Source organism: Neolamprologus brichardi, chromosome 5, assembly GCF_056152115.1.
Source record: "Neolamprologus brichardi isolate AB-2024 chromosome 5, ASM5615211v1, whole genome shotgun sequence".
Taxonomy (NCBI): domain Eukaryota; kingdom Metazoa; phylum Chordata; class Actinopteri; order Cichliformes; family Cichlidae; genus Neolamprologus; species Neolamprologus brichardi.
Window position 1 is genome coordinate 31567326 of NC_142108.1, and position 23400 is coordinate 31590725.

Below are 23400 nucleotides of genomic sequence, written 5' to 3' on the forward strand. Positions count from 1 at the left end.
AAATTAGGAACACTTATTTAATTGTGTGGATTCTGATTGAGAGCTCTCCTCGTGTAAACACAACGTAATCCACAGATTTTACATGTCTTTGAGAGCCGAGGTTCAATTAGGGAACAGATAATAATGGGTTGGATTTTATAGAGCGCTTTTCAAGGCACCCAAAGCGCTTTACAATGCCACTATTCATTCACTCTCACATTCACACACTGGTGGAGGCAAGCTACGGTTGTAGCTACGGTTGTAGGCAGGCCTGGAGCAGACTGACAGAGGCGAGGCTGCCATATCGCGCCATCGATACCACCAGTAGGCGGTAGGATAAAGTGTCTTGCCCAAGGACACAACGACCAGGACAGAAAGCCCGGGGATCAAAACGGCGACCTTCCGGTTACAGATACGCTTCCCAACCCCCTGAGCCACGGTCACCCCAGATACAAAAACACTGTATTTTTCTAAGAAAACTAAATACAAAAGCATACAAAGGTATACACATTCATTTCATAAACATCTTTAAATTACATACTTTTGGTTCTTAGTTCAATCTTTTTTTGTGTATTTATTTGGATGAAAGCTAAGGACAGATTTAAACATGGGGTTCCACCCAACGTAGAAGTGATTACCTTAGTGTCAATTTTAATCCAGAAAATAACATTATTACACATTTGACGACCTCAGCACTGGAACAACACACACACACAGACACACACAGACACAAAATTTACTGAAGATCAAAAGTAATGGAAGCTCTGTAAGTTCCGAGCAAAGGACCCAGGCGAAGGCCATACAGGAACAACACAAAGCAGCTGTCAGTACACACAATAGGCATGGCTGCCATTTGTAGCAACTACAAATACCTAAAAAACAAATTCACCTAAAAAACATATTTTAAACAAGAATCTACCATATCATACTTAACATGGTTTACAATATTGTTTTGGATAGGCATACACAGCATTGTTTATACATTCATCCCTGGGTCTTTAAAAGTTGTAGTGTGGCGTAGCAGCAGTCTGGTAAGCTGTATACATTTAAGGCCTTGGATTATGAGAAGGGTTGTACGGTGCTGGCTGAGGGTCCTCTGAATATGGTGGCGGTGCAGTAGCCTGGCTTGGAGGTTGCAGAGGGTACATCGGCTCCCCGGTGAACAGCACTGAGTGAGTAGGATTGGCTGAAAAGACAAAAGAAACTGATTTTCTATGTTTATATTGTTATTGATCAAATTATTCTTTCTAACTCATTAGGCCATATGAACATTTTAATAGTAAATGGTATGAAGAGTCGACAAATTTAATAATTTTTTTTATAACTGTGTATTGATCCACGTAACAGAACAAAGAAACGTGCTGTCTAATAGATCAAATGGACCATTAGCTCCCTCTTGTTTTTAAAAAAATTAGTCAGAAATCGTGTGAAGTAGCAACACTTTTATGTTAGTGCCAATCAGATGATGCTGTCAAATTTACGCTCACTGACCACTTTATTAGGTACACCTGTTCAACTGGTGACTAATGCAAATCTGTAATCAGCCAATCACATGGCAGCAACTCAACGCATTTAAGCACGCCGTATTTCAGAAACTACTGATCTATTGGAACCATCTCTAGTGTTTACAGAGAATGACCGGAGTGCTTTGAGCTGACAGGAAGGAAACAATAGCTGAAATAACCAGTTGTTACAACCAAGAACGTCTCTGAATGCACAGCATGTTGGAGCCTTGAAGCAGAAGACCGCACCACTCGTCTCGGCTAAGGAAAGGAAATGTTGACTACATTTCAAACAGACTCTGCAAAACTGAACAACAGAAGCTTTGAAAAATCATTGTCTTACTCAATGAGAGTAACGTATTTTGAATACTTTGGATTACTTAATATATTATCATGCTGTTTACAACTACATGAATGTACTATTGCTGTGATTTATTACTGTTACTGAAGGTCCGCGGCTCCGAACCGTAGTAAAGGGACCTCTGGCTAATACGGTGGGTTCTGTGTCGGGCTCGTAGCTGAAAACTAGCTTTACTTTGTTGTCTGGGTCAACTTTGCTAGCAGAGACAGAGAGAGGCGTTGAAAGGCTGCTCCAACGGAACTTATTGTTTTCAGAGGAAAACACGAACACGGTGTACAGTCGAGTCTTAATAGCTTACTTACAACTGGGCTCGTCAGGCTCTCTTCTTGGCTGCAGTGGTTATTATTATATTTACATGCTTCCAGCTCCCGTTTTTGCTCGATGACAGCTCGTACTTTTCCTTTTTCTCCCTCCCTCGCTCACAGACACATAACGTGTATGGCAGTCCATTCTCCCTGCAGCACGGACTACACTGCCCATGATGCTACATTCTTTAGAGCTATACCTGTAGCATTCTGCCTATTAGCTTAGCACAACAACAACAACAAAAAGGCCTCTCCCACCCAGGAAACATGCAGAGAGAGCGTCTCCCTGTAACCATGGCAACCATAAACTGCCGCCTGGAACAACAGAACGTAGCTGTCAAACAAAACCCAAACAGTCCTGACCCGCCACAATATGAAACAGGGAAGTACCGCCGTGTAATCCATTTATTTCAACAAAGTAACTGTATTCTAAATACCACCTTTTTAAACGGTAACTGTAACGGAATACAGTTACTCATATTTTGTATTTTAAATACGTAACAGCGGTACATGTATTCCGTTACTCCCCAACACTGATTTTCCTGGTACACTTTGGGCACCTAAGCATAAATTCTTTATCAGTTAAATGTCGGAACCCATGTAACTGCTGATTATGTCAATTCCTTTACAACCTCCGTGTGCCCATGTTCTGATGGCTCCTTCCAGCATGAAAACATCCTCTATCACGTGCTAAAATCATCTCAAACTGGTTCCTTCAACATTATAATGAGTTCACTGTTCTCAAATTGGGATGGTGTCATGTGAATATGGACCAAAATCTCTGAGGAATGTTTGCAGCACCTTTTTGAAGGCAGCAAAAGGGGTTCAAACTCGTACCAGCAAGGCAACTTGAGTGTATATTAAGTCACAGCACAAACACAGATACATAGCTTCATCAACACCTGGGTGTCATCAGCCAAGCTTGCTGCCAACTTTAAAAACGGGAAAAGTTGTGAGTTGACATATTTATTATGTTTTAAAATAGAATGAAACAACTTACTACTTTCTTGGTAGGAGGGTGGTGGAGCTGTGGGCATGGGCGGGCCTGAAGGCACAGCCTGGTAGCCTGGGTGTGGCGGCTGCTGAGGTATGTTGGAATTTATCACAACTGGAAGAAGTCAAAGATTTACTTGAGCTTGAAAATGACTTTAAAGACATCTGGGAAAACTCCCATCTTTTCTAATCTTTTAAAAAAAAAATCCAACATTAGAAATGACAGATTGCTGTTTTATTGTTCATGCATCAGACTGTTTCTTGTTTCCAAAACTTCCCAAAAATCCCACCTTATCAGCTGAGAAGGTGTCTGGCACATAAAATCTCACAAAACAGACAGTACATGTCTATAAGAAGTAAAACTCATTTCATTATTTACAGTGTCACTGCTTGTAACTGTGACCAACTTACTTATTTGTCTTTGAGTCGGCCTTTTTTGACATTTCATGTAGCAAAGGCAGCAAGGAGCCAAACAGCAGATTATGAGAACCACACACAGCAGAAGAATTAAACTCCCGACGACGATTCCTACAATCAGACCGATTTGGCTTGTACTGCAAATAAAACATTAAAAAAAAGCTTTAATTTCTACTCACATTTGCATCACAAAAAAAGGTTAAATAGAAGACCACACCTTTCAGAACTTCCAGAACAGGATTTCTGATTTAGCTGCTTGGGCTTATCCTTGCAGCAGTATCTTAGATTGCATGTGCCACAGCAGTACTTGCTACATTTTTCAGCATCATGTGAGACACCGAACATGTCCACATAGCTATGGCACAAGTCGTCTGTAAGACATGAACGAGGGTAAAGTGAAGAGAGCGTAAGAGTTGAACCAAAGATCTGGTAGACAGATACTGTAGTGATGGTAGACAGAAGACAGTAATACACAAACACACCGATGAGATCTCAGGCCTGATGAAATAAATATCATAATAAAAACTCACCTGATTCCGCTGGGATCAAAAACACACACAAAAGACACACGAGACAAGGTAAGACACTCGAAACTATAAGAGACATGATGTCGTGTAAAAGGAAATGAGCTCGACTAACAGGGACGACTCTTCCTACTTGTGTGTCTGTCACACCCTGTAAAAGGTAACCCAACAACATTCCTTCAATAGCATACATGACTTAGCTTTAGATGATCAACAGAAAGCAACTACTCGCAAATAAACCCTTTGAAAACAGTACAAAGTGTATTAATCAAAGGTTAATCCTAACAGTTAATTTTTTAAATTTTTAAATTTTAAATTTTTTAAATTTTTTAAATTTTTTAAATTTTTAAATTTTTAATTTTTTTAATTTTTTTAATTTTTTGATTTTAAATTTTAAATTTTTTTTTAATTTTTTAATTTTTTAATTTTTTAATTTTTTAATTTTAAATTTTAAATTTTTAAATTTTAAAATTTTTTGTAATCTCTTGCCAGCAGTTTTTAAGCTTTTGGGAACTAAAACAGTCATACACCGAACTTCTGAAATCAAAACAGCTTCCCATTCTTTCTTAGAATTAGATTAAAGCTCCTCATTATTTTGGGGTCATATTTTTTGTTTCAAATAAGTCAAAAGTTTTCCTTGGGTAGCAGATGTGAACAATCGAGGCCACAAGCTAAAATGCATCAGTCAAAGCAGTAAAGTTGCACTTTAGCTTTTATTACATGCGTTTTTAGTACAGAGCCATCCTTTGACTTGACTTGCTGAGATAAGAATCACCTTCCCTGATAAGGAAGTAATCTCAGTAGCCATTAATGATGCATTTACAGATGTGCAAGAATTGCTCATTTCATCCCAGATGTTTTCTTTTGATGCATGCTCCATCATCCAGATAGTTAAATCCCCAAAGGTTGTTTCTGTTCATCTGGACGTAGCGTTTTCAGTGGGAGAAACGTTTCGTCACTCATCCAAGTGACTTCTTCACTCTCAGCTGAACAATGGGCTTTTAATTAAAACAGCATCAAATCCTAGACAAGTCAATACATAAATTAACAAATTCAGAATATTTACAGACACCAGTACTGTAGTCACTGGGTTGCTTCTATTATCTTTACTCCTTTACACCACAATATTACCGACTGCTACTATACCATATAAGACTTTGAAATCAAACCGGATTTACTTCATTAACCCATCTAAAATCTAGAAAATAAAACAAACTCAGAACAAAACCAAGTCTCACATTACCAGTTTAAATGTGAGTGTCTGTTGTTGTGCAACATGTGAATGGAATACTTTTAAGCAGCTCCACCCAAACGTCCTCTGAACCAGTTACTGTTTGTTTTTTTTATCTTGTCTCCACCCAGTCTCCGCTGATTGGGCTGGTTACACTTGTGCTCTTAGATCAAATCTCTGTTATGTTGCTTGGCCCGTTTTCCATGATAAGCTCAGATGCAGAGCACAGGACACTCAACTCCTTTCCTCATCTCTCAGATCTTTGATTATTTTTGTGTGTGTGTGATCAACAGCCCATCTAAGCACCACCATGGTGTACCCATCTTTTTGCTGCTTCCAGCAGGATAACGTGCTCGGCCACAAAGGTCATCTCAGACTGGCTTCTTGAACATGACAGTGAGGTCGTTGTACTCAAATGGCCTTAAAGTCACTAGGGGTGGGGGAAAAAATCGATACTGTGTAGTATCGTGATATTTTGTTTGCTAATAATGTATCGATACCGGGACAGCAGAAATCGATATTTTGTTATAAAAAAAGTTTTTGTGGACTGGAACATGTTCTGACTTCAGAGCATGTTGATCCTTTTTCTGAGCAAGAATCCTGACATTCCTTCACTGTCCAAATGTGTTTAACTTTTTTTTGGCAGCAATTCAATTCAATTCAATTCAAGGTGCTTCATAGATACAGAGAAAAACCCAACAATCATATGACCATATGACTTTTAACAGGAAGAAACCTCCAGCAGAACCAGGCTCAGGGAGGGGCGGGGCCATCTGCTGCGACCAGTTGGGGTGAGAGAAGGAAGACAGGATAAAATAATAAACATGACAGTTTACTTATTTTAATTTAAGACATGTTTTATTATAATTAAGTTTAAAATGTTTTTATTTAATGTAAAATTATATTTTGTTTTCATTTACTTTCAAATTCTTCAGTTGCTGAAGGGGCTGCATAGTTTTCATAAACTGCATAGTTCAGAATAGCTATAATTGTACCAGATGGTTGATTCAGTTAAGTTGGACTAGACTGTAATACAAACCGTTCAGTTTGTCAACAATAAAACTGAAATGAGAGAAAGACTGAGTGTGAGACTTTGATATTAGAGAAAATGAATATTGATAAAGTTTACCTTTATGTACAGAATCTGAATATCGCAAAATATTTTAAAAAATTGCAATAATATCGTATCGTGCGTTAAGTATTGTGATAATATCGTATCGTGAGTTGTATGGTGATTCCCACCTCTAAAAGTCACCAGATCTGTTTCCAATGGAGCAGAAAAGTTGCATCATTGTGGCAACTGTGTGATGATGTCATATCAATATGGACCAGAATCAGTGGGAAACATCACACTGAAAAGTCCATGGAAAGAACGAATGGGAAACTCACGTCAGAATTGGAACCCTTAAACAAGCTGGTTGATGTCGAGCTCTATCTGTAACAAACTACGTGGAAACTTTCCTATTTACGTGTTAAATAACCCCTGGAAATACTAAAATAGATAATAAAATAATATAGACTAAACAATAACCCTGTATTAATTAGACTAGATGCCATTATATGAAGTATTTTGAAATTATACATTAAACATAAATATTAGTGAAGTCATTATTTTCACTCCCCAAACTAACTTGTATTTTATTTTATAATTTTTAAAACGTACTCACCAACATGTCAGTTCATTTTCTTTCGTTTGAGTCCGTCGCCCATTTCACAGCTGTCGATAATATATCAACACAAATTCACCACACTGAAAATTAAACAACCAGCAACTGAAGAAAAGAAAAAATAAACTTTATTGAACTTTACAATAAGGTCTTTTTCACAAAATGACATTAACACACAAAGAAAGTCCAACATATACTCTTAAAGTGGAATTATTAGACTTTAAAGGAAGCAAGAATAAATCTCTGAAAACAACATAATCTACTGTAATCCACACACGCATCAATAAAATAGTCAACACTGGCCAGAGAACAGAAACCACAGGAAGAACACAAACATAAGCACAAAAAGGAAAGCCAACACAAGTGTTTTTCTATTCGTCGGCTGATGTAACAAACAAAACTAGAAACACGTGACACTGCATCCCTTTCGTTAGCTAACATTCAGGGACTCAAACATGAGTAGATCCCAAAGGCCACTGCAGACGTTTGACTGACGCACACTGAAATGTAAAGTTTGCCGCCAAGTCTAAATAAAGAAGGATGATACATTGTCAGAGAAGGTCAAGGTCTGGACGTCACGTGAATTGTAACTGTACTTTTCAGCTGAGTCACGAGAAAAAAAAAAAGGTCACTTCAAGTAATTTCAGCCAGCAGAAAGCAGAAGTGATGGCTCTTTTCCACAATCAACACACAAACACGCAGACAGAACAAGTTAAACAACACCAAAGAAACTGTTAATGTTGTGAGAACATTAGAGAGAAGGTTTGATGGCACTACTCAGGAATCAGGACACTGCTGAATATTGTGCATCATCCAAGCCTTCATGGTGACATAAAGCAAACAGACTCCATAATAAGTAGAAAAAGATATTTTAAATGATTTGGATTGCATGCATGCTTCTGCAGGTAATGTGGCTGGAAGGCACAATTGTTTCTTGTGTTTAACACGCGCTCATCATGTTATTGTTTGGTTAACTGAAAAGAAAAGAATCTCCTTTGGTAAAGTAACCAGAAGCTGCCAGCGCATTTCAGCTCAGTTAGATGTGCAACCCCGTTTACAACAAAGTTGGGATGCTACATACAACTTCACAAGTAAATTCAACTAACAGCTAACTGGCAATAACAAATGATTGGATTCAAAAAGAGCATTAGCAAGATTTAGACGACTTAGATTTAGAGCTGGAAATGGAGAGCGGTCCGGCACTCTTTAAAAGACCGTGCAAGCAAATAGTTTAAAATATTAGCAACAATTTCTTAAGAGCAGCAAATCACGATAGCCATCTGGAGACAGTGTATTTTACCTAATATCACAAAAACATTCTGACAAACTGGGAAACTCTTTACATAAAAGGACAAATTAAATGTCAGTTTTATACTGAAAAATGCTACATGGGCTCGACAACACTGCTGGACTCTATATTAATATAGAGTTTATCTTATTCCAGGATTTTCTGATTTTCTGGGTCCGTGTTTATTTAAGATAGGCTGTAGAAAACGCTCCTGCCTGACCAATCACAATTTAAGGGAGCGAGCCCATCTGATTGTTTGGTACATTAGCGCACACGTTACAGCTAGCATTCAGCATTTCTCCGCAGCTTACACAGCATCCCAGCCCGGTTGGAAATGTGGTTGTAGGACGGGCAAATAAAACCTGAGTAATGACGGGAAAACAAGATCTTAATGCTAATTCTTCTGTGTGTGTAAACATCAAAATGTAAAGCAAACCATCCCTGTGTGCGAGGCGTGTTTTGCTGAATTGGAACTGGAGTGTGTGCTGAACACTTGTTAACTACGTGGAATTTGTGTGCTCAGGAAACACTTCTGGTCAACTCACATAACACAAATAACTTTAAGGTATAAATCCTCCAGTGATAAATGCTGCACACTTTCAATTTGTTCCCATGTAACATTATTTACAAGGCGATACAAGAAAAATACAGGAAATAAAGGATCGAAGCACTTCATCGACCTGCAAACAGCTGCCAGATGGCAGTGGGAAAATGGCTACAGACAGTGAGACACCTTAAGATCAACCACTGAATCTGACTACAGTCACTGCAGAGGTCAGGTAGTTTGGCTGGTGGATAGTAAAGGCAAGATGGATACGCTGAGGAATGAGGCTGAAAAAAGTACTTAAAGCAGTGAGAAACAGTGGTCTCATGTTTCATTTCTCAAAATAACTAAAGATGGACCCCAAAAAAGAAAAAAGATGCATATTGCATGCCCATGCAATGCAAGTAAAAAACACAATTTTCACTTGGTAACTGTTCAACAGAACTGCTGAATCAGCACCGCCCTAAAATTCCCAAATACAGGCAACAATGAACCAAGTTACTCTGAGGTTTCTCCTCTTGATTCAAAGAACAAACTCCCATTTCAGCCGAGTGCTGCAGCACGGACGTCCACTATCCAGGCTAGGGTGGTGGTGCAACAAAATCTGGGTTGTATGGAGGCTGGACTAGGAAGTCTGCGCCTGCAGGTTTAACGTTGGGCTGCGGTTGGGTCGGAGGGTTCAGCGGGTACGCCGGGTGGCCGGGTGTGAACGCAGCCTGGCTGTAAGGCATCGGTTGTGGAGGATAGGCAGGGCCAGCTGGAAACAAAAAATGAAGTTGGCGTGAGGATGAACACAACCTCAACTTCAGCTCTGCAGTTTCATTTCCCTTTTTAGAAAAACCTCAAAAGACCCACGTCTATGCAACCGCAGTTTCCACCTCTACATCTGAATACAGCTCTTTTGCAAAATTGCAAAATATTATTGCTAAATCTGCAAACATTTGATGAAACACAATAGTTAATAATGTCGTGCATTTCTTTAAAAAAACTCTTTAATTCTATCCGAAAACCTTTGTTTCGCACAGATCAGTTTGAAAAAGCTACACCTTCAGAATATTCTTCTACAATAAAAACTAAACATCTAACCTGCATTTTATAAGTGGCTACAATTAAATTACAGTCATTCAGTCTCAAAGCAACAGGGGCTTTCTGCTCAAATATCCTTGATTTGCATAAAAAGTTAGAACATTTATGATGATATAATTAAAATTTTAGCATTTTCTTCATTTTTGTGATAAAGAATTCTTTATACTTTTTTTTAGAGTATTGTGAAAATCACAACAAATATTGGCATGCTTGTTTGTTTTAGATATTTTTGGACAGAGCAGCTCCTTTTCCCAGTTAGAAGCTTCAATCAGCATTTCCTCAAACACACTGTTTTGGTGTTCAAAGCCAATTTAAAGCTAGATCAACACAATGTTTTGTTAGTTACAGGGATGAGGAAAATTCACACTTACTTGCTTCCTGATAGGATGGTGGTGGTCCTGGTGTGAATGGTTGTCCATGGTAGGGTGATGTGGACTGAGCTGGATAGCCGGGCTGAGCTGGATAACCGGACTGAGCTGGATAACCGGACTGAGCTGGATAGCCGGACTGAGCTGGATAACCAGACTGAGCTGGATAACCGGACTGAGCTGGATAGCCGGGCTGCACTGGTACTGGCTGGTAGGGCATTCCCTGGTAGGACTGAGATTGTCCAGGTACTGCAGTTGGTTGCTGCGGGTAACGCTGAGGAGTGGTGGTGACCACTGTGGTGTGGGTAGTGGTCGCTATCACAGCTGCAATTAAACAAACAAATAGATTAGAAATATAGAAAACTTTGCTGTTTTACATGCAGTGTAGGAGTACAACTACAGGAGGAATTATTCAGGTATGGAGATAAAAGGATTCAAACTAGTTTCAGGACATCCTCATAAACCCTTATAAATGTTTATTACACACATAACAAACTCCATAGGCATATGTACTAAATCCACATTGGCTTTGTCGTGATTGCCAGTGCAGAAAGATTTAAACACATTAGGAAAGTAGAGTCAAAGGTATTTGTACTTCCTACTCTGTTTGTATCCAGGAGGATATGAGATAACAGAGGATTACAGACCAACCAACAGCACAAATAAAATGATCCAAATGTCCTGAACTTGTTTGGAACGTGCCACCAAGTTAAACACAACTTGCCTTGGACAAATATGAGGCAAGAGCTACGTAACTCGTATTGCAACTTCTGCATTTAATCAACTGTAAAAACCCAGCTGTCGCAAAAAGAAAAGCATGGCAAGAAAAAAAAAGAAAACAAAAATAGTTTACAGTTTCGATTCCTGCAAATGGATCTTCTAACACTACAGCTTAAACACAGGAGACAGGATATCCTGGCTGGTAATTAGCCAAATAATTAACAGCCAAGATCCAAAACGTCTTCAATGTGTATCATAATGCATGGATAATATTAGGGCTGGGCGATATAACGAGTTTTTTTTAAAAATATCGATATATTTTTATACGAGATATAAGATGTGACAATATCCTTTATATCGATATAGTCTATGTTACGTTATAATTGTAGTTGTGGAGCCACAAGTTTGCCTCTCTTTCGTCCACTTTCGTCTTTACGCAACGTACTCGGCCTCGCCCCTCCTTCACTGAACACAACTCCCCCTCCTCCCCCATCGCTTCACCTGCAGGCAGCGACAAGACGAACACGGCAAATCTCCGTTAACGAGTTACTGCGCATCGCCCCGTGCGTGGGGCTGGACGGCGTCAACGTGTTAGCGAGCTAACCACGCTAACGAGCTAACCACGCTAACGCCATGCACGGCCTGAAATCCTTTCATTTTCTCAAAAGTTGACATATGTGCCTTATGTGTGAATTCTGGTTGTGCTTGATGGCCGCGAACCGATTTTATGTGGTACACAGCGCTCAGCAATCTGTCAAAAAATGTTTCAGTTCGACTTTGGTAAGCTACGGAGCTGCAGCGCTTGATAGATTGTCGGAGCATTACGGCTACCGAGGCAGTGTTGCCAACTCCTCAGTAAGGAAAATCGCTATTGGCTGTCCTAAAAGTCGCTAGAAGTCGCTAAATGACGTCATCACCTAATTTGCATAATTGGTCATGCTAATGTAATTGTAACCTACGCTGCTGGAGAGAGAAATAACATCGTGGACGAGACATAAAGTGAGCAAAAAACGTCCTAAATGCATTTAGAATTTATTTAGAACTACAAATTACATTTCTTTTAGCAATTATTGTTTTTTGTAATGTCTTTCACGTCTTTTTTTAGCGACTTTTTTTTTTTAGAAAAAAAGTCGCTAAAAAAAGCGACAAAAAGTCGCTAGGGGGTCTGAAAACTCGCTAAAGTCGCTAAGTTGGCAACACTGTACCGAGGAGCCTCGCGGAGTGATACGTACTGTGCTTCAACGTAATATTACGGTATTGTGTGTGTATAAGGGCCATAAATGGAACCTGTTAAGTGCCGGTTACGAAGGGGATTTCAAACTCAATGCTGTCAGTCACGAACTTGGAAAGAGAGCAGCTGTGAAATCTGTCTTTGTTATTATGCTCAGCATCTTTTAGTTTACATTTTGACTGCACAATTGTGAGCTCTTTGTTATGCACAAAAACAACATAGTTTTCTTTTATTTATGGAGCATTATTATTTAATAAATGCTCATAATTTATTTTTGAGTAGCTTTGTTCATGTACATCTATGCTGTATGTTAATAAAAGTGCCTGTGTGACATCTGGGACACAGCTTTGACTAAGAACTCTCTTTTTGTTCTTACCTTATGGCTTTAAAAAAATATCGAGATATGGATTTTGGGTCATATCGCCCAGCCCTAGATAATATTCTTATAAAGAATGACTGAAAACTGAATATTAATCAGAGAAAGACAAGAAAAGGGTGCAGTTTTAAGTAAACATCATCGATCATCCTCTCTAGCTTTGCCTAATGAAGATTTACACTTTGCTATATTTGATTGAGTCTCTGTACATTTAACGTTAAAGAAGCAGCCCTGCCATAGTCACACTCAGAGTGTAAACCCCTCGCTGTGTAAGCTCAGTGAAAATGAAAGAAAGAGGGGGGGAAAAAAAACACCTGGGGGGTGTAACGAAGATGTTCTTCAACATCTTCACGACCACTTCCTGTAAATGACGTAGGATGGCTTTCTTTTCTTTTTTTCTTTCCAGTCTGTGGCTGTCATAGAAACAATGAGTCACACAGCATGGAGCTCTGACTTCCTGGATTTGATCCCATCATACCACTGGAACTGAGGCAGCCAAGGAAGCCAGACTGCGTTCCTCACTTGCATTTTAGCCTCTCCGCCAGAACACTGTCGCCTAACAGCAAAACATTAACCAGCTGACAGGAGGTGCAAGAACTGGGAAGAGCGTTCATTATGGTGAATGCACGTCTCTGTAAACATAAATATGGACGTGTGGAGTCAGATGCTTTCCTCTATTGAACAGAATTTTTTTTTAATTCCTTTTAGGGAAGCGGATCAAGATGTGGCCATGGACATTAGCGGTTTCAGGTTTGAAAAACACAGGATAGTAGAAAGAACTGTTTCAGGGAATTGTGGAATTAAGGAGGATAAAGTGGAATCTTTATAATAATCTTTATAATCTACCGCAGATAAAGAGTTGAGCGCTGCATTCTTGGCAAAATAACCTGTCAAAGTTTTCTCTTTCATATTGAAGGTGGGTGTCCTCTTCACCTATATGGGAGATTCCTCTTTCTCTCCTCGTCTCTCCTTCACTAACTGAGAAATGCAACAACCTGCAACAAAGGCTCTGAACTGAGAAGCAGGCTGATGTGTGATTGGTTGCACACACACACACACTCCAATCTTAGCTTTATTAATCAGACTTATTTGCATAGCAGAGCTTAGACACGTAAATATCAACTAAATTTGATTTCTGATGTTGACTTTTAAAATAAAATGCACGGCAAATGCTTAACAGTGGAAAGAAGTTTGTACAAGAATCCAAATGTCTGCTTCTTTGCGGCACATCTGCACATCTATAACTGTGCCTTTACACTGATTCAGCTGCAGAAGTATAAAAGAGAAACAGCAGAAACCATGGGCAACCACAGCCTGATATATATTTAAGCCTGTGATTTTGATTTATTTTTGAGGAAAGTAAATAAGGCACATTAAGTAGAGTTACGGGTAGAAAAAAGGCCAGTTCAGCAGATATTTAATGGACAACACTGATGATGTGGGATATTTTCATTACTGTCAGGAAAGCCAATGAAAAGCCCACAATGTTCCATCTTCCCTACACAGTGTGTGACATCACACTTCCTACTCAAATACTAAAGGTTAAAAAAGAAAAAGGCCCCAAATTAAACCTGTTTAGTTTAAAAATGTGTCAAATATTCATCTGCATGTTCTGGACTAAACAGTGACGCTTTCAGGAACTACTTTCAGCGGTCTTTGTCTGTTGTGAGGAAAAGGTGGAACAGGAGGAAAAGGGATAAACTGGAATTTACAGTCAATGGGATGAAGCGAGGAGGAAATGTGTCAACATAAGCGGTCTCTTTTACTCCTTACCAGATGTTGGCTACAGTGCACAGTTAAATGTCACTCTACATGGCTAACAGCTCACAGGCGTTGTTATTATGAGAGGAGACGCTTTGTGTTATCGAGCATGGCAGAAAAACATCCGTCCAAAAGGGGAAAAAACCCCCACGATGCTTTATGAGAGAAATCACAGAAGGTGAAGAGGAAAGTAGTAGTTATCCTGGGTCAGCTATTTATATGATAGAGAGAGCTTCACGACATCACAAAAATGATTTGTGATCTAAAAATAAACAAGAAACAGTCATAAACAAACTTCTGAGGTGAGAGAAAAGAATAAATGTTACATAGGCTACACTTAACCTGTGGTTATCACAATAAATCTGCATTGCACTGAACTTCAAACAGCCTCGCTATGTTAATACGACACTGGGAAATGCTATTTGCTGTCTTTAATAGTATACTCACATAGCAAACCAAGTTTTTCTTGGTTTGCTATGTGAGTATTTCCCCCAAAAATGTGTTGATCATACTGACTAACAATCTGGTGTATCCAGGAGACTCGTTTAGAGTGGTGCCAACAGCAAAATAAGGCAGTAGGTCACCCCGTGCAGAGGGGTCAAAGTACGATCCATTGAGGGATCGCTAACACAAACAGAGAACACAACCAGATATACCACAGTCCTCTGCAAAGTGTTGTGATGATGCCAAAGTTGGTTTAATAGCATCAGTTAATTTCTGGCTGTAGTTGGGTGAGATTTGAGAGTGGAAAAAAATATAAAGACAGACATAAACACCTGTGCAGGTGACTCTAAGTAGGGCTGGGCCATATCATACCGTTCACGGTAATACCGGTACAATGTTGGGCAATGATAAGAAAATGAAATATCGCGATAGAATTTGGGTAAAACGCGCATGCGCAGAACCTTTGTTTTCATACACACATGGCGGAAAAAGCATGGCGGCGACGGAGAATGAGGAGAGCGAAAGCGGATTGTTAAATGAAACTGATGAACCAGAATTGGTTTGTAAAAATGCTGCAATTTCACTGGTGTGGAACTGGTTTAGCTTTTGTCCGTCAGATACACAACACAGCACTATTTTTGGTAGAGCATGCTAGCGGGCCGTCGTTATTACCGTGTTGTTTGGAAAATACGGCACACTTAAAATCAATCCATTGATTTTTCTGAAAATCGACAGTGCCCCTTATAATCCCGTGTGCCTTATGTATGAATTCTGGTTGTGTTTACTGACCTCGAAACAATTTTATGTACACGGCGCTCGAAAATCTGTCAAATGTTTCAGTACGACTTTGCTAAGCTACGATTGTCGGAGCATTACAGCATTGTAGGCAGGAGCCTCGCGGAGTGATACGTACTGTGCTTCAACATAATGTTACCGTATTGTGTGTGTATAACCACTGTTTAAGTTTTGTGGATATTCTACATGGTTATGCTGAGGATATATCGGCTAATTTCCACTAGAAATGCCTTTTGGTTAAACTGTCAGCAAGAAATTTGCATTTGCACAGTAAAATATCACTTTAATGCACATAAAAAAAGCGCATCAATGTATTTCTTCTTCAAGTGAAAATACATTAATGGGTTTTTTTGCACTAATAAAGTTGGGGAGTTGTGAAGTATTTTGTCTAGTGTCAATCATATCGTCAGTTATATCGTTATCACAAATTTTCAAACGTATATCGTGATAAATATTTTTGGTCATATCGCCCTGCTCTAACTCTAAGCAACTTAAAGCTGGTGTTTCCATTTGTGGGAAAGTCAAAGTTAAGTACTCAAAGTAAGCAGATTCAAAAGTCAAGTAAAAACATGACCCCTGAAGAGAAACAAATAAAGCAGCATCGTCGTTTGGCACCAACTCTAAACAGCAATTATCTTTAATGACATGCTGAGTCATCGTTCTGACGGGTAAACTCTCACCAAGAGAATCACTGAAAAGCCAAAACTTGTACAACAAACCAGAGAAACACAAAGTGTGAATGAGGAACTTAACAGCTCTGAACGGTTCACAAAGCCTCTGTATACTGTAGTGATTCTGAAACATTAGGTCAGGTGGTGCACTATGCCACAGCTGTGCTTTTAGTTGTCAGGCTAAATTTTGCAATAATGAAAGTCATGTGGTGGGCCAATAGTCTTCAAATGAGTCCCCTCATGATCTGCTTCAAAAACTACGCGGATAAATCCTCCAACTCACTAGAAACCAAGAGTCTGGCTTCTTTAAGACATGGCAAAAAAAGCAGACATCCGTGTCTATGTAGGTGAGAAGCTCAACAGCCGAGAGCACACAACCTACAAAAGTGCAGCAACATGTTGCAGATGCAGCAGCACGGGCCTACAAGCTGTCGACATATTAATAATAGGAAGTGTCACCGCTAAAGGTTGCGGTTACTTTATGCGCAACAATTGCCAATAAGTAACAATTACTTCAATGTGTCAGAAATCCCCTGAACTGTAGAAGATTCTCCCAGTGCCATGAAAAAGCTTCTTGAATCAGAGACCACATGAGGTTTGGGATGTGCTGTAGATGAGCTTAGGTATGTGACTTGTGTAAGCTTGTTCCCCGAGTCTGCAGAGAAAATGTGCATGCACAACAGCATGACTCACGCTAATGGGTCCATGATATAAAGGTGATAGAAAGATTTAAAAGCAACAGTCGTGCAACGCGACTAATGCTATGTTACATTTATTTATCCAAGGCCCTCGTTATACTTTTTGCATCTCCGAGTCCTCCTGGTCTGACTGATGCAAATGTAATCATCACGCAGTGAGCGTCCACGTGTCTGCCAGCTGTTTTCAACTGCACTGACCTTTCTGCAGGGTCTTTACATCACAATGCACCAGCTGAATGAGCTGAACTCAATTCATCACATTAACTCTTTATAAACTGCGACTGGTAACAGCAGATGCTACAATTAGACGCTTATTGCAACCCTCAGGAAAATATATCGTCCATTCTCGGCTTAAACAATCAAAGAAAGAATTAGTAAAACTTACGGCGTGGTTTGCGGCACATGTTGTACAGGCAACAGCAGGGGCAGACGCAGCAGCAGATGAAGATGAGTAGAATAATGATGAAGCCCACAATACCAGACACCAAGGGTACCGTATTGAAACTATGATACTCATATTTAGCACTGTTGGAGCTATCAACAGTATTGGGACTGAAAAGGAAAAAAAGAAATTAGTATGAAAAATTGTCTTTATATGACATTAACTTACTACAAAACAGGAAAAGGAAACATTTACAAAACTGGAATTAATCACAAACCCAAAGTATGATTAAATATTTAACAAGGCTATCATGTATTTACTAGTACGCTACAATTTTCAGACCTCCAAAGCACTGCACAACAAAAACAACTCCTGATACTATAGTTCAAGTAGAACCACGGTGCTGCCTCCCTTTCCTCAGTTAGTTTGTGTTTGCAGGTGTGTCACTTTCCAAAAACCAGCACAAAACATACAAAAGGCCCTTTTTCTGGGCTTTGGGAGATATTTTTACAAGAAGCTGAATTCACTGTAGTTCAGTGGTTTCAAAAAGAACAGATAACCTGTCAGTCCTACAGCAGGCATGTGGAGGAGTATGGTCTATTAATCTTAGGGATAATGTGAATGAAGGCCTCGGTGCAAGCTGTAGCTGACTCACGCTTCAGCTTTATGCTGGTGGTCGTGCACAGGAAAACCTTACTTCCTGTTTCTTAACGGCCTAAAACACACACTTGGCTGTAATTACACAGAGAAAAGGGGGGAAAATGAAACCAACATCGAAAATAGATTGAAGGAGAAAAACATACCACTTTTTTTGGTCATCTTCTTTAAAACGACTGGAATAAGATGAACAACAATATCTGTAATAGCAGTCCCCACAGCAATATCCCGAAAAACATTTCTGGAGGCTTTGGCCCATGTAGGCCAGGCAGTCGTCCCCTGCTGTAACAGAGCAGAAAGAGGGGCAGCGAAAGTTAGCTCAATCCTCAATAAATCATTTCAAATAAATCAATTAGTGTAATTACTAGTTATAAAATTTCACTTTTCAGCACTGCAACTTGGTGACTTTTGGGAAACTGTTGATTCACCTTCAGTTTCATTTCAGAGGCTGTAGCTCTGGGTCTTGTTGAAGTCTACGACACTACAGAGAGGTGATGTTTTCACACCCTTATTTATCCTCAGTTTAAAACCCCGCTGTTTCCACTTTGTGGGTACTTTGGATGATGTAGTTTCCACTGCTGCCAAATTATCTTTCACATGTTTCTTATACTACAACCGAGCTGTACCCTTCTCTGTACCTAATTAACTGGCAGCTTGAGCGACCAGATTATGCTTGATGGTAACTCTGAGCTGAAACGTTAGAAAACAGCCGTACGTAAACCCCCATTAACGTGCACATGGCTTTCAACAAATAAAACGAGGCTGTAACAAACGAATCTTTCGGTCTTTTTAAAAGGTTTAAAACACGAGCTGTAACTTTAACGACGAACGTCTGTGACATCGCCCAAACAGCGGTCTAATATCGATGTGACGCTAACGTCACAGACTGCGTGGCGGCCTGAGATAACACGCAGTTCGATAGCTAATGCGAACAGCGACCGTTTAGAGATTAAAACAGTCAAACTTACCGGAAACACAAGGGGACAGGACCACATACAAAGCCAACGCAACAATAGTGGACAGGCCTGGCGCCATGTCTACTCCAACACTCCCGGATTCAGTCAAGGAACTGAGAGTCTTCGACAGCTCCGGAGGAGGAGGAGGAGGTGTGATGATGGACTCTTCGACTGCGGCAAAGCTCGTCTATTCCCGGAGCTGCCTCGCTCGGTTCATGTTCCAGCCCACTGCCAAACTGTTTCTATTCATAGACTGTTTATAACCGTGAGCATATTAATACGTCTTTATACGCGGTTTTTGGCTACGACCGTAGATGTTCTGTATAAAAACGTTTTACGAAGCGTGAAAACTACAATAAATACGGAAAATAACTTAACGATAACGGATGTTTTTAAAGCGGCTGCAGACAATGTGGCAGACCTCCACAGGAAGTACCTCCGCGGCGGAAGTTGATCATTATTTTTTTGTTTTGTTTTTTGCTTTGTTTTTCTTTCACGCTCATTTAGTGACATTTTACAATATTTAAATTAATTTGGGGCTGATTACCCAGAGCCCCAGTGGCAGAAGGGGCTCCAACAAGCCTGCAAACAAGAGTTTTTTGTGTAATTTATCTCTAAGTAATAACTGTCACAAATTGACTCGAATTCAACGGAAATGGTTGATCACTGCACATTGTGAATTTATTTCTTTGTTTAATCATAACTTTAAAAATAAATACGGTGAAAACACGATATTGAGAGCGTGAGAAGTTTCTCAAAGTTTGTATTGTTGCTCATATTGTCTTTGCTGTACACACATGCAGAGCTTGAGCATTTATTATTTATTTTCAGAAAAGTAGTTGATTGACTCAAAGACCACGTGGAAGCCACTGTTGTGTATGTGAGTGAAGTTGCCCCCCCCCCCCCCCCCTTCTTCAAATCCAACAAAAGTGGTATCAAACGTTTGTGCTGCTATCATTTTAAAGATATTAATAAAAACTTCTAATAATAATAATAATGATGATGGATTGCATTTATATAGCGCTTTTCGGGGTCCTCAAAGCGCTGTACAATTCCACTATTCATTCACTATCACATTCACACACTGGTGGAGGCAGCTACAGTTGTAGCCACAGCTGCCCTGGGGCAGACTGACAGAAGCGAGGCTGCCATATCACGCCATCGGCCCCTCTGGCCAACACCAGTAGGCGGTAGGTGAAGTGTCTTGCCCAAGGACACAACGACCGAGACTGACCGAGCCAGGGCTTGAACCGGCAACCTTCTAGAGGTCATCAGAGGTCAACTAGCCTCCCCGCATTAATTAAATCAAACAAAATGGGTACCAATCAACTGTGCAACGTTTGTGCTGGTTTGTGCTGCAAACATTTTTGTTTGTGCTGCTTCTGTTTTAAAGATATTAATGAAAATGTAAAGGTCAACCAGCCCCCCCACATTACCAAAATCAAACAAAATTGATGTCAAATGTTTGTGCTGCTATCATTATAAAAAAATATTAATAAAATAACATCTTGATGCGTGCTTAATCATCCAGGTAAGTAAATCCCAAAAGGTTGATTCTGTTCATCTGGACATTTTCAGTTGGAGAAACGTTTCGTCACTCATCCAAGTGACTTCTTCAGTCTCAGCTGACTGCAGGTTTTCCCAACCTTATAAACACATGTGAGTGAAGTTGGCCCCTCTACCTTCTTCAAATCGAACAAAAATGATGTCAAACATTTGTCCTGCAAATTTTTTTGTTTGTGCAGTTTATGTTTCCCTAGTTTTATAAACAGTACATGTACATTGAGAGAGATGTTACATCTGTCTTCACTTGCATCCCAGTCACGGAAGCGTTGGAGGTCGTTCATAAGAGATTACAGGATCACCCCAACCTCAGCAACAGGACCACTCTCAGCACTGATCAGTTGTGTTTGCATTTGGAACTGTGTCTTAATTCCACCTATTTTGCATAAGGGTTAGTACAGGCAGAAACCTAGGTGTGCCATGGGTTCCCCCAGGCCCCTGGTCAAAGTCACCAAACCAGTTCGTAAGCAGGTACAGGTGTGGCCAGAAGGGTCCTCAGAGGCACTGCAAGACTGCTTTTCCACCACAGGCTGCCGCACACGACAACACCACAGACTTTCAGGAATATACAGAAACTGTCACTGCCTACATCCCAAAATGCATCGATGATGTCACAGAGACCAGGACTATCACTGTCCGGGCCAATCAGAAACCATGGCTCACAGGTCAGGTTTAAATGCTCCTAAGGTTGACAAATGCAGCCTTCAGAGCCGGGAATTAGGTGAGCCTAAGAACAGCAAGGGCAAACCTGTCACGTGGCATCAGCTACAGCAAAGCTTCAGTGACAGCAGAGATACTTGGAGGCAGTGGCAAGGAATACAAACCATCACAGACTACAAGCCCACTCTACAGACCGTGGTGACACAATCCCCAGACAGTGTGTGGAGATCCCTTGCCAAAATCAATACACGCAAAGCTCCAGGTCCCGATAACATCCTTGGACGAGCACTGACGGACTATGCTGTGGAACTCACAAATGTCTTCACAGACATCTTTAACACATCACTAGGGTCAGGCCGTCGTTCCCACATGCCTCAAAGCCTCCACCATCATTACTGTACCCAAGAAGTCATCTACCTCCTGCTTGAAGGACTACCGTCCTGTCAAACTCACCTCCGTTAGTCATGCATCAAATCAAATTATCGCTTTCCCCCAACCTGGATCCATTTGAGTTCGCATACCGGTCAAAACGCTCAACTGATGATGGAATCAGCTGCCCCTCACTCAGCCCTCACACATCTGAACACTAGAGACTCATATGTCCGAGTGCTGTTCATAGACTTCAGTTCAGCATTCAACACCATCATTCCCCAGCAACTCATTCACAAACTGGATCTGCTGGGGATCAGCACGGTGCTGTATAACGGGCTGCTAGATTTCTTGACAGGAAGAGAGCAGACAGTACGGGTCGGCAGCCCAAGAACACTGAATACGGGGGCTCCCCAAGGATGTGTGTTGAGCCCCCTTCTCTTCACTCTGCTGACCCACGACGAGATCTACTACAGGGGTGAAGTTAACCATCTGGCAGAGTGGTGCAGCAACAACAACTTGTCCCTGAATGTGGAGAAGACCAACAGCGACTCTACTTCCTCTGCAAACTGAGAAGCACAAGAGATTCAACCCCCATTATGAGCACCTTCTACAGAGGCACAGTTGAGAGTATCTTCACCAGCTGCATCACTGTGTGGTATGACTCCTGCACTGGGTTCTGCAGGAAAAAATGACAACGGGTAGTGAGAGCAGCCGAGAGGATTGTGGGGACCTCTCTTGCCTCCCTCCCCCGGAGATCTACTGCATCTGCCTTATCTGGAAGGTCCTCTCCATTACAGGTGACTCCACTCATCCCTTCAACAGCGTCTTCAGTTTGCTGCCATCAGGACGGATACTGAAGAGCCTCCGGGCCAGAACACGCAGACTGAGAGACAGCTTCGTCCATCGGGCTGTCAGGATGCTGACCATCTCTGAATCGAGAAGGGGGGCCTAAGGGTATCACAATGCTGTGATTGTAGCCATTCCCCACTTTCTGTGAATGGTACTCATGGCCATTGATCAGTAGGCTTTGATTAGTTGTCATTGATCAATGGTCATAAGAATTTGCATACTAACAATCATGGAGCAGCACAAATGACAATTTTAGCAGCACAAACCAGCACAAACATAGCACAACTGACTGACACCAATTGTGTTTGTTTCCATTAATATGGGGGGCTGGTTGACCTTTGATGACCTCTAGAAATTTTTATTAATATCTTTAAAATGATAGTGGCACAAATGAACATTTTTGCAGCACAAATGTTTGACATCAACTTTGTTGGATTTGAAGAAGGTGGGGGGGTGGGGGGTGGGGGGGGGGGGGCAACTTCACTCATCTGCTGTGTTTTGTTATGTCAGTGATCTTTGCCACATTTTTTTCTGCATGGATGTCTACGTTGTTTGAGTTAAGAGCAGGGTTTATTGAGGAAAATGTTTCCTAATATTTTAAAGACTTGAAGATGTAATGAAGTCATTCTAGAGAACGTAGAGCAGAAAGATTCTAAGTCTGACCAACCGTCTCAGCCGTGGGCAAAAAGATGACGGTCAATACAATTCTGAAAGGTAATTTATTGACACAATAATAAAAGATAAATCAGTCCAGTGTCCCATTTGCGGATCAAGTAAAAAAAACACAGTCCCAAGGCCAGAGCCAGCTATGCCAGTTTCACAGAGAGACAAAATAACACTTTCACTATATAATTCATAGCACAAAACCCATCCATCCCAAACATATCAGGTTTCATCACATTACAAACCTGCACAGAGAGATAAAATAACACAGCAGTATTTGTACTGTGGGCTACAAGTAGGCTAGTGTATCAGAGCAATCACCTACACCTGCCTCTAA

At 40.6% G+C, this 23400-nt stretch overlaps 2 protein-coding genes across 3 annotated transcripts; both read right to left on the reverse strand.

Annotated features, from left to right (window-relative positions):
* LOC102791368 (protein shisa-4-like) lies at window positions 1-4316 on the reverse strand. The gene is made up of 5 exons (XM_087841372.1): window positions 4088-4316; window positions 3775-3928; window positions 3552-3694; window positions 3148-3255; window positions 1-1165 (listed from the first exon to the last, which is right to left on the reverse strand). Exons 1-5 carry the CDS (start codon window positions 4272-4274, stop codon window positions 1026-1028), a joined length of 732 nt encoding a protein of 243 aa, XP_087697498.1. The 5' UTR covers window positions 4275-4316; the 3' UTR covers window positions 1-1025.
* A 2769-nt stretch (window positions 4317-7085) lies between these two features.
* Window positions 7086-19383, reverse strand: LOC148102823 (uncharacterized). 2 transcript variants are annotated; one of them, XM_087841072.1, is made up of 5 exons: window positions 18969-19383; window positions 18147-18282; window positions 17347-17513; window positions 10263-10589; window positions 7086-9568 (listed from the first exon to the last, which is right to left on the reverse strand). In XM_087841072.1, exons 1-5 carry the CDS (start codon window positions 19033-19035, stop codon window positions 9393-9395), a joined length of 873 nt encoding a protein of 290 aa, XP_087697198.1. In that variant the 5' UTR covers window positions 19036-19383; the 3' UTR covers window positions 7086-9392. The 2 variants fall into 2 exon arrangements, with proteins under 2 accessions (XP_087697198.1, XP_087697199.1); XM_087841073.1 differs by having other exon boundaries at window positions 10269-10589; window positions 18969-19381.
* Window positions 19384-23400: the final 4017 nt, after the last annotated feature.

Excerpts from the sequence above, each read along its gene's own strand:
- LOC148102823 (XM_087841072.1), bottom strand. The coding sequence starts at position 19,035 with ATGGCGCCAGGCCTGTCCACTATTGTTGCGTTGGCTTTGTATGTGGTC. Across the intron at positions 18,283-18,968 it reads CCTGTCCCCTTGTGTTTCCG|CAGGGGACGACTGCCTGGCC; the intron begins GTAAGTTTGACT and ends GCTCTGTTACAG. Across the intron at positions 10,590-17,346 it reads CATGTGCCGCAAACCACGCC|CTGTGATAGCGACCACTACC; the intron begins GTAAGTTTTACT and ends GTTTAATTGCAG.
- LOC102791368 (XM_087841372.1), bottom strand. The coding sequence starts at position 4,274 with ATGTATGCTATTGAAGGAATGTTGTTGGGTTACCTTTTACAGGGTGTG. Across the intron at positions 3,929-4,087 it reads TTTGATCCCAGCGGAATCAG|ACGACTTGTGCCATAGCTAT; the intron begins GTGAGTTTTTAT and ends CATGTCTTACAG. Across the intron at positions 3,256-3,551 it reads GCCGACTCAAAGACAAATAA|TTGTGATAAATTCCAACATA; the intron begins GTAAGTTGGTCA and ends GACTTCTTCCAG.